Source organism: Fundulus heteroclitus, chromosome 13 (assembly GCF_011125445.2).
Source record: "Fundulus heteroclitus isolate FHET01 chromosome 13, MU-UCD_Fhet_4.1, whole genome shotgun sequence".
Lineage (NCBI taxonomy): Eukaryota > Metazoa > Chordata > Actinopteri > Cyprinodontiformes > Fundulidae > Fundulus > Fundulus heteroclitus.
In genome coordinates, this window is record NC_046373.1 from 38,705,874 (window position 1) to 38,720,625 (window position 14,752).

The 14,752-nt window shown below is 44.7% G+C and overlaps 1 protein-coding gene across 2 annotated transcripts in view; it reads right to left on the bottom strand.

Annotated features, from left to right (window-relative positions):
- Positions 1 to 180: 180 nt before the first annotated feature.
- nedd9 (neural precursor cell expressed, developmentally down-regulated 9) overlaps positions 181 to 14,752 on the bottom strand; it is a 35,159-nt gene continuing 20,587 nt past the window's right edge. For both annotated transcript variants that reach the window (XM_036145721.1, XM_036145722.1), the window contains exons 3-7: positions 6,921 to 7,004; positions 5,835 to 5,972; positions 3,450 to 4,562; positions 2,037 to 2,126; positions 181 to 917 (exon numbers count right to left, since the gene is read on the bottom strand). In XM_036145721.1, the coding sequence (XP_036001614.1) occupies positions 414 to 917; positions 2,037 to 2,126; positions 3,450 to 4,562; positions 5,835 to 5,972; positions 6,921 to 7,004 (1,929 nt within the window). In that variant the 3' untranslated portion in view covers positions 181 to 413. The remainder of the gene's footprint in view (positions 918 to 2,036; positions 2,127 to 3,449; positions 4,563 to 5,834; positions 5,973 to 6,920; positions 7,005 to 14,752) is intronic.

Sequence of the window (14,752 nt, forward strand, 5' to 3'; positions counted from 1 at the left end):
GAATCTGATTGGTTCATTTGGCCCGTCTATCACCAACATAGGCCAATCAGCTAACCAGTATTTTCGCCCCTTCCCAAAATTACTTCAACGGAAGGTTTCCAGATGGATATGCGGAGCAAATCCATCTGGTGGAGTCAGGTAACAGAGTTTCAGGGACAGCAGAGAAAGAAACGACTCGGGTTTGTGTTAAGAAGAGTCGTTTACTTTGTGGCGAGCTCCACAAACACGACAGGATTTACAGAGAAATGCAGCGACACGTTAGGAGGAACGTCCCACGGCCTCTACGTTTATCTCCAGGCCGCAATAGAAAACTATCTACACAGAGAACAGCGGATATTTACACAACGGACTATTTACAGACGGCGCGTCGTACGTGAAGCGCAGACACGTTGAGGTCCGCGGCGCCGGCGGCGTCACAGGGCGGCCATCTGCAGCAGCTGCTCGTTGAAGTGCTGCGCGTGGTGCGACAGATCCGTGACGCGGTCCACCATCTCCTGGATGGCGGCGGTGTTGGGGTAGTTCAGGGCGGCCGTCTTGGTGGCCGCCACCACCGTCTTCAGCAGGTCGCACAGCACGTTGCTGGAGTTCATCACGCGGTTGGCCACCTCGGGCGCCGCCGCCTGCCGCGACAGCGTGTCCCCGATGAACACCAGCTTGTGGGCGCTGAGGATGACGAACTTGCTGTGGGCGACGAAGATGCGGGGCGGCTGACCGGCGCGGACGCAGGCGAAGAAGGCGTCGACGGCGCTGAGCAGGGTGGAGAAGTGCTGCTCGCACTGCGTGGAGTAGAAGCCCAGCAGCTGGCGGTCCCGGGCGCCAACGCGGGTGGAGGCGGCGTCGGCGGGGGGGATCCACTGCGTGATGTCGTTCTCCACCGGTCTGATCACTTCCTGCTCCAGCTTCCTGAACTGCTTGATCTGCAGGAAGGCAGACTGGGTTACTGCCATAGACATGATATAAGAGTAGACGCGTCATTGGGCGGGTTCTGCCTATGCTGCGATGCGTCAGAGCGTCCGCCATCTTTAATGGGGCAAATCTGCAGTTACTCAGTCACTTAAACAGTATCAGAGGGACTTTAATCTCTGAATATACTTTGTATTCGTAGTATTTTTTTTGTAATATTACGAGTTTATTTTCGTATCCCTTTAGCTTCATTCTCCTGAATTTATTCTCCTAAAGAATAAAAGTATTTAAAATAATCTAACCTGGCCCTATTACTCCAGGAGTGAAATAATTCTGCAAACTGTGATTATTCTGGAAATGTTCCCCCTTAATTCTCATAACATGATGTTTTTATCATAACATTATCACTTTTGTGTTTGTTGGTTTATTTTGACTTTATTGACCTAGGACTTTTTTTCCCTCATAATATTAATTTTACCTCTTTAATACTCACCCAAAAAGTCTGTTCCTAAAGGTTCACATGTGACACAGTTTTATGAAATAATGAAGACCACAATGTTTAGATTTAACAAATTGATCCCTATATTCATAACACAAACACACACACACACACATATACATACATACATATACATATATATATATACATATATATATATATATATATATATATATATATATATATATATATATATATACATATACATATATATATATATATATATATATACATATATATACATATATATATATATATACATATACATATATATACATATATATATATATATATATATATATATATATGTATATATATATGTATATATATATATATATATCTATCTATATCTATCTATATATCTATCTCTCTATCTCTCTATATCTCTATATCTCTCTATCTATCTATCTGCGTGTGTGTGTGTGTATTTATTGCAGCACAGGAATGAGGAATCTTCTCTGATCCACGTTCACAATAACAGAACTCAACTTTCTTCTGCCACATGCAATATGGCGGTGACGCTGCAAACCTGCGCCCTATGACGCGTCTACGTATATCTATCTGTGGTTACTACGAGCGGCGGCCTCTGGCTCCGCCCGGTTCTGATGGTTCTGCTGGTTCTGCCGGGCCTCACCTGATCCGGGCCCAGCTGGACCGAGCTCTGCTTGATGATGTTCTCCTTCTCCAGCAGCTCCTTCTGCTGCCGCTCAAAGTCCTCTTTGCCCTTCAGGAAGAAACGGGGGAGACGGTTAGAGCTCCAGATTAAAACGTTATAAATCATTTTAACCGTAGATAAAACTGTAATAACATGATAACCTGCCAGCTGGCCTGGAATATATCCCCATAAAACTAAGGACAACACACATTTAATGTATTAATTTAATTCATTTAATGTATTAATGTTTGGTATTAATATTATTTAATAATCAAAAATAAAACGGGTAATATTGGTGATATTGTTGTAATGCGGCTGCAGTATTATTGCTGAATGTTGACCTCACCTGTTTTTATTTACTATAAACCAAGAAATGTTTAATGTATTTATTCATAATAAATCAAGGTTATCATATAATATAAAGTACTGTATTTACATTTGTTCCCTAATTGTTGCTTCTGGTTAAATCATATATATACATACACATACATATATACATATATACATATATATACATATATACACATATATATATATATATATATATATATATATATATATATATATATACATATACATAGATAGATATAGATAGAGAGAGAGATAGATAGAGAGAGAGAGAGACAGAGAGAGATATAGAGAGATCTATAGAGAGACAGACACAGAGATATACACACATCTATAGAGAGAGACATACAGAGAGAGAGACACACAGATATAGATATATATATAGATAGATATATACAGAGACACACATAGAGATATACATATACACATAGACACATAATATATATATATATATATATATATATATATATATATATATATATATATATATATATATATATAGATATACATACATACATACATACATATATATATATATATATCTATATATATAGATATATCTATATATCTATCTATATATATATATATATAATATATATATATATATATATATATATATATATAAAGTTTATCGCATCGTTCTATCGTTTTCAATAGAAGAATTTAAGTTTATCTTGACAACGATAAATTCCAGCCGTTATTGTCAGGATTTTGTTATTTTTGCCATTGTCTTCACTGTTGGTTTCTATAGAGCATCAAAAATATCAATAAATAAATACATAAAAAATCTAATTAAATGCAGTTACTTTGTGCTGTTTAGTGATAAAGATCTCACGTCTTCATGCAGCTGCTGTGCTTATGAAACGTATTTGAAATTTAGTTTTAATATGTTACACTATTAAATGTATTGAATGTTTTGTGTGTTAATTGGGCTAATTTTATGAATTCACAGCCACACAGTCGCCTGAAACGCAGCAAGAAGCTGTAAATAACCTGCATCGTCAGGTGATAAAACTCAGCGCCTGTGGCCCCGCCCACTTCTACCTGCAGGTGGACGTAGTCGTAGTCCTCCATCCAGCTCTTCACGCACTTCTCGCTGTGGTTCATGTTGTCCTTGTCCGGGTCGGGCTGAGCTTTGCCCGGCCCGCCGTAGTCGTCTGGCTCTGAGGACGGCGAGCTGAGCGCGTGCGCCCGGTTGTCTTCTGGCGTGCCGCCGGCGGAGAACGTGCCGTCGCCGTGCGTCCGCCTGAAGAGCAGCTCGGCGTTGCTGCCTATGGTGGAGGCCAGCTGCTTGGCGTCGTCGGGCAGCGTCCTGGACACCATGACGAAGCGGTCCAGGTCGTCGCTCTTGGCGTGGTGCTGCCTGGACGAGGCGAGCGCGTTGAGCGCCCAGCCGCCGCTCTCCAGGGCCTGGTAGGTCTGCTGCAGGATCTGCTGCGAGTCCTCCAGCCGCCCCAGCTGCCGCCTCAGCTTCCCCTGCAGACCCGAGTCCGACAGGGACGCGGTGGCGTTCGCCGCCGCTCCTCTTCCGAACGCCACCGCGTCCCCCAGAGCCGCCCGCACTCTGTCCAGCGCGCCGCGCACCTCGTTGGCGTGGCGCTCCATGAAGGCGAAAGTCCTCCAGTGGGCGGAGGACGCCATCGACTGCAGGGCGCCCACCGCCAGCTCCACGCCGTGCTGCAGGCGGTACAGCCGCTGCACGCCGGCGTCCACGTCCAGGAAGAGCCGTCCCTCTGAGCCCGTGGAGGACGAGGACGTGGACATGCTGCTGCGCGTGCTGCCGGTGCTGGAGAAGGACAGGCGGTTGACGCCGTCCGTCACGTCGGCCACGGCGCGGCCGTCCTGCGCCGGGACGTCGTAGACGCCTCGGTCGGCGGAGGCGCTCTTCACGCCCCGCGGGAAGTCGTAGACGTCCCGCTGGGCGTCGGCGGAGTGGAGGGCGGGCGGCGGCACGTCGTAGATGCCCTCGGTGCCGTTGGGGTGGTGGTGATGGGCGGGGGGCTCGGCGGCGGGGGGGAAGTCGTAGTGGGAAGGTTTGGTGAGGACGGGCGGCGGCACGTCGTAGATGCCTTCCTGCTTGTGCTTGAGAGGCTGCGGGAAGTCGTAGTTTCCCTCCTGGAGGTCCGGGTTGGTTCTGCAGGGCGGCACCGCGTAGATCTGCAGAACACAAAGGGTTAAAAAATGTATTAAACATTTATTTACACACAGTTATAATCCATCAATCAGAATCTGCATTTCTAAGAGGCGTGTTTGTCAAATTAAAAGCATCTTTTTGAAAGAAAATACCTTTAAGTTGGTATTAAACTTACTTTCTATTTCTACATTAAGATGTTGCTTTTTTTTATTTTAAATCCTGTTTTTTATTTGCTGGAAATGGAAAAAAATTCGTCATTAACAGAAATAAAGGCTATAAAACATCAACAGTCTGTGTTCATTTATCTGATGTTTACCTCAGTGGATTAAGTCCCAGAAATAAATTAACTTTTCAATAATATTCTGATTGATTATGAGTCTAAATGTCTCATCACACCACGTTCTTTTTGTGGTTTTCAGTTTTTTTTTATATTAGGGAATAAAATGCCCATAAATATAAACGTAACGTTTGGGGGGATCTGATGAGTCGGCTTTAAGGAAAAAGTTAAATTATCTTTACCCTGAAACTCTTTCAGATTTCAGCTTCATTATCAGAGCCAGATAAAAATGTTTTTACCAGGTTCTGATTTTAAGCTAACCTCAGCAACATAAACGACACGATTATTTATTAACGATGAAGATAAAAAGCTGTGGAAATATGAATTCATTGGTTTCTGGTCCGGTTCTGGTCCGGTCTTCTTTCCTGCTTCAGTTCAGGTCTCAGCAGAACATCTCGAGCAGACTTTGACTAGACCACTCCTGATTTTTCTGTTTTCCTGGGAAAGGTGCGCTTACTTTTCAGCGTGACTGGACCGGCGCCAGCTCACAGCAGCAACCAGGAAGTGAAAAACGATCCGGACGGAGGAGATTTTATGTCTGACAACCTTTAAAGTTTCCTCCTGTGATCTGCGGCAGCAACAGAGCAGGACGTGTGCTGCAAAGCATGATGGGAGCTCGGTGGAGTCACTAAAACCGAGCAAACTGTAATTAGGAGCGACGCACATAAGCGCTCCCAGAGAAGTTCAGCTCGGTCCAAACGAGCGGCTGGCTGTCCGGGCGGCGCTGCAGCTCCAGCTCAGAGCCAAGCGCTCCGTGGGTTCTGCTCGGCCCGGCTGGCAAGCTAAGCTCTCATTTGGAGGAGCCGCAGGAACGCCACGAAAATGCCGTCTGACGTATTATTGGCTTAATGGAGAAAACGAGGAGAAATCCGAGGAGCTGCGTCAACAAACGCTTCCCGGCCTCCTTGGTTTGCTTTTATTTGACAGAACCGGCTCGGCCCGCTTTCCCCTCACTCACCCCTTGGGAGGACGGAGGAATGTCATAAACGCCTTGGGTTCGGGGGTCCATCTGGGACGGAGGAACGTCGTAGACTCCCTGGTTTCTGGCTCCGCCCATCTGACCCGGGAAGGTCTGACCCGGCGGAACGTCGTACACCTGGAACCAAACGCAGCGTTAAAAGCAGAACCAGCAGATTTCTGCCGACTGAAGCAGAGCAGACAGAAAAAAACAGCAGATCTGCAGTCAGAATGAAAACGGTTGGACCGCTGGTACCGAGCAGCAACAGAGAAATGTGTTCCCTCTGCCAGGCTGCAAGAACCAGAACCAGGTTCCTTCTGGACAGGAGAACTGGAGCAGAACCTTTGGAGAAGTTTCTCCTGCTGCTGCAAACCCACTTTATTATTTCTCAGAAAAGCAGATTTGATTTGCATTTTTTTTTTCTTCCATTGGAGGTTCTGAACCGTTTAACCATCTGGATTCATGCGTGCTGATATTTCATAAACAACATAAATAACAACAATAATGTGAATAACAGGCCATGAGTGTCAGAATGGATAGAGATACGCCTGATTGTTGGTTCTGCTGTAGCTTCACACACGTTGCACTGCAAAAATGGATCTAAAAATAAGTAAAATGTTCTTAAAATTAGTGCATTTGTCATAGATTTGAGCAGGTAAATAAGATTATCTGCCAATGGAATGAGTATTTTGACCCCTAAAATAAGATAATTAGATATAATGCACTGGAAATAAGATGATGAAGATCAATTGTTCCTTTTTTAAGTGCAAAAATCTAATTCCATTGGCAAATTTTAAGAACATTTTACTTATTTTTAGTTCCGTTTTTTTGCAGTGTGGAGCTGCAGGTCTGCATGCATCAAACCCGGGTTAACGGGTCGGCAGCAGAAACCACAGCGCTGGTGTGAAAAGGCCGCGGTTCTGTCTGTCCGCTCATTGGTTCTGGTAACTTTCTGAGGAAACTAAAAAAAAAAAAAACTAAAATTATGTCTGTGGACCCAGAGAAAAGCCGTGGGTGTTCTGGCTCTGCTGGTTCTGGACGGTACCAGAACGGGTCGCGGCGGCGCGGTGGAGACGTGACACCTACCCCCTGGGACCGGCTGGGCGGCACGTCGTACAGGTCCTGCTGGCCGTAGGAGTACGACTGGCCCACTCGGGTCGGCGTCACCACCTGTTGGACCACAACAACAACGCAGTATGAGAAGTTCTGTCCGGAACCACCACAGCGGATCAGCACCGGCCCGTCTGGGTGGTTCCCCCAGGAAGCCGGGTCGGCTGCAGAGCTCAGCAAGCCAGGGGTCTGCAAACTTTTCTTCACGGGGCCCAAAAATGGCCAAAAAGACTTAACCCTAACCCTAAAACCACCCAAACAGTAAATTGTAATTTAAAGTTGTTTTTGAACTGTTCCATAAAATATGGCTTTTAATGTTTTAATTAAATTAGTCAGATTTTCTGCAGGAAGTGGACGTGTAAATTATTCTAAACCTAAATCCTAAAAAACTGGTCACACAGTTTGCAAAGTCCTTTAGGCTCAATTAAAAAAAAATCTTCCATTTTCAGCAATAAAAACAAAGATTTGGGTCAGTCTTCCTGTATTTATCCAATTTTTAATAAATTATATTTCAACACAGGTTTTAATGCACTGAAGTCGGCATTCGGGTCAAAGTCATTGGATAGATGTTGTCCTATTTACTATGAAATTGAAGAGAATGTAAAAATGTGGTTATTAAAAGACATTTATGTTGTACGTGACATTTTAACTTGTCTATAATAATTTCGTCCTATTTAGAAGAAAACATTTCTCCATCTGCATCAAACCTCTGGTGCAACGTATGAAGTTTCATCCTGTTTCACTGCAAAAAGGGAACTAAAAATAAGTGTGAATAAGATAAATAAGATCTTCCAATGAAATAAGATTTCTGGCACTTAAAATAGGAACAACTCATCTCCACCTTTTTATTTCAAGTGCATTTTAAGGGTAAAATACTCATTCTAGTGGCAAATACTAAATTAAAGAACAGTTTACTTATTTTTAGTTCCCTTTTCGGAGTGTTGTGTTTGACTAACATCAAATCTGCGATGATTAATTCATTAATTTCACATTTTTCCTTCTTTCTCTTCTCTGATCACTAAGATGTGGATCAGGCGTGGGCATGAAATGACGTGATTGGCCAGTTTGCTGTTTAAATATCGTACATATAAAGGTTCTGGTTCTGATTCTGTAAATTGTGCAGCTCTAGTTTTTTAAAACTTGACTCAGATGTTCAGTAAATAGACGCAGATGTCAGTTTAAAGCCAAAGGAAAAGCAGAACAGTCATTTCTACTTAAACGGGTCTTTAACTTTTAATTTATGAGTCCGTTTGGATTCTGGGCTGGAAAATAAAGCAAATACCTGATGTTACATTTGTTTAAAACCAATTAAGACTTCATCTGTGTTTTATTTAATTTAAAGCTGCACATTTCAGTAGAGAAACCAGCGAGGACGATTTCATGAAGGCAGAAAGTTCAGAGGTTCAGGATTTAAAACGGACGTTCTGCTAAAGCGGCGCGGAGCAGAAAAAAACGGTTTCACTTTCACGGCCGACATCTTTGACCCCGTTAATGTTTTATCGCCTCTTCCGGCGCTAATCACCCCCCCCCCCCCCTCTGATCCCCTCCCCCCAACGCATCGACTCACATCTACGAGCAGCAGCGCTTCAGAGAGCAGTGAGGAATGCTGGGAATGTCTTCCTGAGCACACGGCCTCCTCCTCTCCCCCCCCTCCTCCTCTGCCCCCCCCCCCCCTCCTCCTCTGCCCCCCCCAACATCACCCAGCGGCTCTCTGAATGGAGCAGGGTTCACTGGCAAGGCTGGAAAATAGGAACCATACGGCCGACTTCCTGGCACAGACTCCAGGGACGGGTCGGTCTCAGCAGAAACTCCTCTATCGCTGCCGGGTGGCGGGGGGGGGGGGGGGGGGGGGGGGGAGAGAGAAAGCGTGACCTGAGAAGGGAATTAACGCTTCTCTGAGAGGAGCAGGAGGAAGGAGCGGGAAGCAGAGGGGAGCAGAAGACGGGACTCCTTCTAGGGGAAGGTATTCCATTCATCTGACTAACGCGCCTCAGAAAGGTGATTTCTGCAGCTCATAGCTGAGAGGAGGAAACCTGCAGCATCAGAGTCTGAAATTACCCCAAACCTGCGACATGACGGGTACTAGACTGAAAATGCTGCCTCGCATGACAATAAATAACAATAATAATAATAATACAGTTTATTTAGAGGCGCCTTTCAGGACAATCATGAGCTAGAAGCCAAAATCAAATAAATAAACATTAAGATGAGACAAAACGATCCAGATTAAATGGAGGAAGAGGCTGACCTGACACAGAAGGTCGGTGAATATTCAATTAAATTTTATTTATATAGCACCAATTAACATCACATCATCTCAAGGTTCTTTCCAAAGTCAGACTCTATCAGATCCTCCAGGTTGGTGAGAAAGTTTCCTCTCTAAGGAAACCCAGCAGGTTGCATCAAGTCTCTCCAAGCAGCATTCACTCCTCCTGAAAGAGCGTAGAGCCACAGTGGACAGTCGTCTGCATTGTTGATGGCTTTGCAGCAATCCCTCATACTGAGCATGCATGAAGCGACAGTGGAGAGGAAAACTCCCCTTTAACAGGGAGGAGAACCTCCAGCAGAACCAGAACCAGGCTCAGTGTGAACGCTCATCTGCCTCCACCCACTGGGGCTTAGAGAAGACAGAGCAGAGACACAGAAAGCACAGAAGCTCACATTGACCCAGGAGTACTTTCTATGTTAGAGAAGACAGAGCAGAGACACAGAAAGCACAGAAGCTCACATTGACCCAGGAGTACTTTCTATGTTAGAGAAGACAGAGCAGAGACACAGAAAGCTCAGAAGCTCACATTGACCCAGGAGTACTTTCTATGTTAGAGAAACAGAGCAGAGACACAGAAAGCACAGAAGCTCACATTGACCCAGGAGTACTTTCTATGTTAGATGGTAATAGTGGATGATCTGGTGAATATGGAGGCGCCAGGTTGTGAATGCCTTCAAACGTCAGCAGATATTGTAAAGACAGGAGGGATGTGACTAAAGGAAGGGTTTAGGACGTCACATGACCGGACAAGGATGGCAATAAGAGACGGAAGGTGGAAACAGGCTGATGGACCTGTCTGCTAACGTGAGGGGAAATCAGGTGGTTAAACAATCATCCTGGCCATAAATGGAGCCGTTGTTAGCGCTCCCACCTGCGGCGCTCCCTCAGCAGAGGCGTGTTCGCTCTGAATGCCCTCCGGTCCGGGTAGGTAGAGCTTCTCAGGTAATTCCTCAGGTAATGTGTGCCATGACATCAGCAGCTGGGTCACGCTCTCATCTACCTCCGCCCGCTGAGCTGCAGAGCAAACACGCTGATCTCAAGGACTCTAGGCAGGAATTACCTCGGCTCTGCAACAAGATGGTTGCTTCTGACACACCTGAACCAAAGGTGAGCTGCTGCGTCCGTAACTCAGGTATCTGAACTGCTGCCGCTGGCAAACAGTCAGAAATCCCAGAAGTCCCTGCTGCGGTCCTGTTTTCTGCCGCTTTAATACCTTAAAACCTTCAATCATGCTAATTAACAACACGTCTTGCTTTCAGATCCAACAAAGGACAAAAAAATGACAGAATACGCCTTTAATTAGCATTCTGCAATTTAATCATTTATATTTATAGATTGACTTTTTACTTGATTATCTCCCAGTAGTTAATACCTCCCTGAACTTCCTGGTGGCTTTTCCCTCTTTAAGCGTCCTGGCTTCCTTAATTCAGCTTTGTCCAAACAAAATAAAAGACGATTACAACATAAATGCACAACAAACCCAGTTGTTGTAAAATAAACCTGACGGCGTCTTTTCTTTCACTGATTCTGCGTCTCAGTAGCTGAATAGTTGCTTTATTATTTATTTACGGTCCAGTTGTCGGTTAAACAGAGTCTGGCTACAGGAGCAGATAATTAACCTGCAAATATCAGCCTGGTAGATTCTGCGTAGTAAAGACAGCCGTGCTCGTTTAGAAAGTGTTTAGCAGGCGATAAAAGCCTGATTGTTACCGTAATGATCAGCATGCGACGTTCTAGCAGCACCTGATGCTCTGCTGTGGTGAATAAAAAGGATCTAAAGTTGGTTCTGCATGTCTGTGAAGCTGTCTTCACGCTCTGAGCGTCTCATCCTGGCTGTATTTCAGCCGCCGCCTGAGGCTCGCTCCTGCAGATAAACTAAAAACTAAAGGCACGTCTCTGACGAGCAGCTCAGCTCTCTGAGTGATTTATGGCACCTCAGAGCCTCGTTTCACACCTTTTCATTGGTTTCCTGCACAATCACAGTCCCCCCCCCCCCCCCCCCCCCCACTAACGACCCGCTCACACCAATCAACAGCCGTCGCCTTCCAGAGACTCTCTTTGTTCATCGCCTCTTTAGCCCATCGATCTGGGCTTTGCTGATTAGACCCATGAGAGATGAGAGCGGAGCCCCCAGCAGCACCGAGGCGTCCGCTTTCTATCAGATTCATGATTTCCTGCTGAATCACGGCGCCAACATGGCGACCGCTCCAGCCTATTAGAGCTCCAGACTAATTAATGCAGGTAATTAAGTCTGGAATCCCACGAGGCCGTCTCCAAAAACACGTCCAAGTGGCTAAACCCAAAGCTTAACGCTGGGGAGGCGGGGGGGGGGGGGGGGAGGATTGTAGCTCTAATAAGGATCATCAGCTGTGATCAAAGCAGTTTAATCCATCGCTACAATAATCAGCCGGGAAGTAAAGCTGACGGTTCAGTAAAGAAGAAGAAGAACTGAGCTCAGAATGGTGGGAAGGTGGAGGAGTGGAAATGGTGCAGAAACCGATCACCGGACATAACATCGGCAAACGAGCCGACTTTATGACAGCTGGGGTGGATTTATAATAAATTAAAATCACAGCCAGCGTTCCTGCGATGCTGATGCGGCTTATTGTCACCATGGCGATGACACCGCAAGCAGGACAGGCCAATATCATCAGAGATAACAGGATCCCACTCAGAGACCTGGAAATAAACCGAGCCCGTCGTAAAGACACGCCTTGCTCTTCAAAATAAAAGCTCCTGCTGTCTGATTCAGTCAGCAGATGTTTGTCCTCCAGACATTGATGCACATTTAACTTCCTCCCGTCTGTCAGCATTTCAGACGAAATGATGCAAAGAAGAACTTTTTAAAGTTCTCCAGTAAAGCCGGACCTGATGTGGGGCTGTGCATAAAAAGCAATACAAAGATTAATATTGATGTTTTTAAAAGTGGTTTTATATCGATATTGTGGCTTTTAGTATCGATATACCTCCCAACCCCTAGGGGGCGTTATTACAGCCGTTACTGTTTATGTTTGGGCACATTTTTGGTTTAATGCATACGTTAAATGCATTAAACTAAATGCATTTTATTTTCCTGTTAATATATCAGTGTTCAATAAATTTAACATAATATTTGTCTGGTTTTGTTGATGGAATGACGTTGAGCATTAATTTTAAAGTAATAAATATCGATATTGGAGTCAAATCAAATCAAGCTGAGCTACGTATCAATAATCGTCGTGGCAGGTTTTTACCGCCACGAGGAGTTTTGTAAAGCAGCCCTAAGGAGTTTCCAAGGCTTATATTATGAACAATTTTGAGTACAGAGAAAGACGCAATTAGGCCCCGAATTATTCATATCTGTGGCAGATTTAGATGAAACATAATTTTTATACATCCAAGAAGTTTGTTGGTAATCAAAAATGTTACAGCACCTGCTAAAAAAAAAAGCAAAAAGCCAATTTGAAAAGCGCAAAATATAACTGTTTTATTCAGAATTTATTAATAATGGTATGTTGAATATTGTTTATTTCTCCGTAGTCAATAAAAAATGTTTTATTAGCATCACATCCGTGAAATCTTCCCCTAATGCTGAGCAGATTTTGCAGGTTTCCCTGAAAGTTTGACTGAGTTTAGACCAAATGAAGCAGAGGAGTCCAGCCTCCATGGTCTGCAGGACGATGTTCGGCTCTTCCACAGACATTTTGGTCTGAACCGACAGTCCAGACCTCGCTGTGGCTAAAACACCAGAACCGAGCTGCTTTCTGTGTTTCCTTCGGCAGGAACAGGAATCCGCTGGAGTTTGAAGAGGCTGGGAGAAAAACGCTTTCAGCATAGCCGGCATTCTTCCAGCCGCCCTCCAACACTTTATCACTTCTGCTGCCTGAAAGTATCCAGTGGAGAAAACGTCGCCGCACAGCAGATCCTTTACGATTTACGAGCTCAGGAGGAATCTGGAGGATCCGCGTCAGTCGTCGGCTGCTGGGAGGCGAACAAACAGCCTTTTGTTACCTGCGGTCTAATCAGAGACGACGACACGCCCTGGCAGCCCATAAACACTTATCAGAGCACTTCCTGAATTTGTGCTGCGCTCCATTAAAGCCTTTGTTGCGCCACTGAGCAGATCGGATCAGCACCGGGACACCGAGCAGAAGGAAGGGACCCGGTGAAAGCCGGAAGAGAAGAAAGAAGAAAGGAGCGTCTGGAAGGAGCAGATAAGAGCCGAGGTCTGGATCCTGACCGCAGCCGACCTTTAACGCCGTGATGTCATGGTCCCGGGCCGGACGCCGAGGAGGGGGGGGCGTCACCAGGCAGCCAAAGCTATTTAATAACATCCCTGTTCAGAAAAAGCTGGTAGAAGATGGATGGAAATGGATTTAAATTCAAATCTTATTAGGTTCTGATCCAATTAAGCTCAGCTCATCCCAGTTTGATTAAACTCAGCGAAGTCCAATTAATGTCATTAAATCCAGTTTAACCCAACGGGATTAATTAATTCTCCAACTAAATCACGTTTCCACCAAATTTAAACCAGTTCACACCAGTTTAATACATTTATTTTCAATTTAGTTTTAAATGAATTCAACTGCAGTTCAAATCTGTTCGTTCACATTAAAATATGAAATCTGTAACGTTCAGGAAATACTCAACTCAAATCACACTAAAGTCTGGTTCAACCGACTCCATTCATTCCAGTTTGTCCAAAATTAATTAAGATAAATATAAAAAAATATTAAATGTGATCCAGTTCAATCTAGTTCATCCGAAATAATTGTTAATTAATTCAGTCCAATAAAATTGTAATTATTTTCAAGTTACCTTAACATCCTATTCTGCTAACAAGTTTTGGTTTTCTTCAATTTAATCCAGTTCTAACCTCGTTTTAACCGGATAGACTCTTAAACCCAGCTCAGTACCTGAATAAATCAGATCAGTTCATATCTAATTAGTTTTAATCCCCTGGGGGAATAAAATCAGTCCAAACGTTTTCCAGTTCACGTCGATTCATTCAGATTTAAATCCCAATCCAGCAGCTACCAGTAAACTCCAATTATTTTGTTTTTCCAATTTATTTCCAATAAAAGCTAACAACCTGATCACCCAAAGTTTAACCTGCTGCTTCATTAAAGCCTTCCAGACGTTTAGTTCAAACCCTCAGAGAACTCCTGCTAAACAGAACCAACCAGCGGGTTTCCTCATCACCAGAACCTGACCCGCGGGCCTGATGCACGCCCAGAACTTCATTTCACGTGTTCAGTGACGGGATGACAGCACAAAGCAGCCACTCGTCACCGACGCCGTTAATTCTCCACCTTATTGGCGCCGCGGGGCTAAATCTGCTGGAATGATTGACAGACGTGTCCTTTAAGCCGGCAGGCTGCAGTGAATCGTACGCTAAGCTGCTGCCGACTGTTTACCCTGGAAAAGACACACCGAGCAGCTTTCTACGCTCCTGCGGCTGCAGCAGATCACCTTAAAAAAGAAAAAAGACCCTGAAGACGCCAAGAACCTCATTCAGCGTCTAATTACCATCCGTCTCCTGGAGGGCTGATGGCGTCTG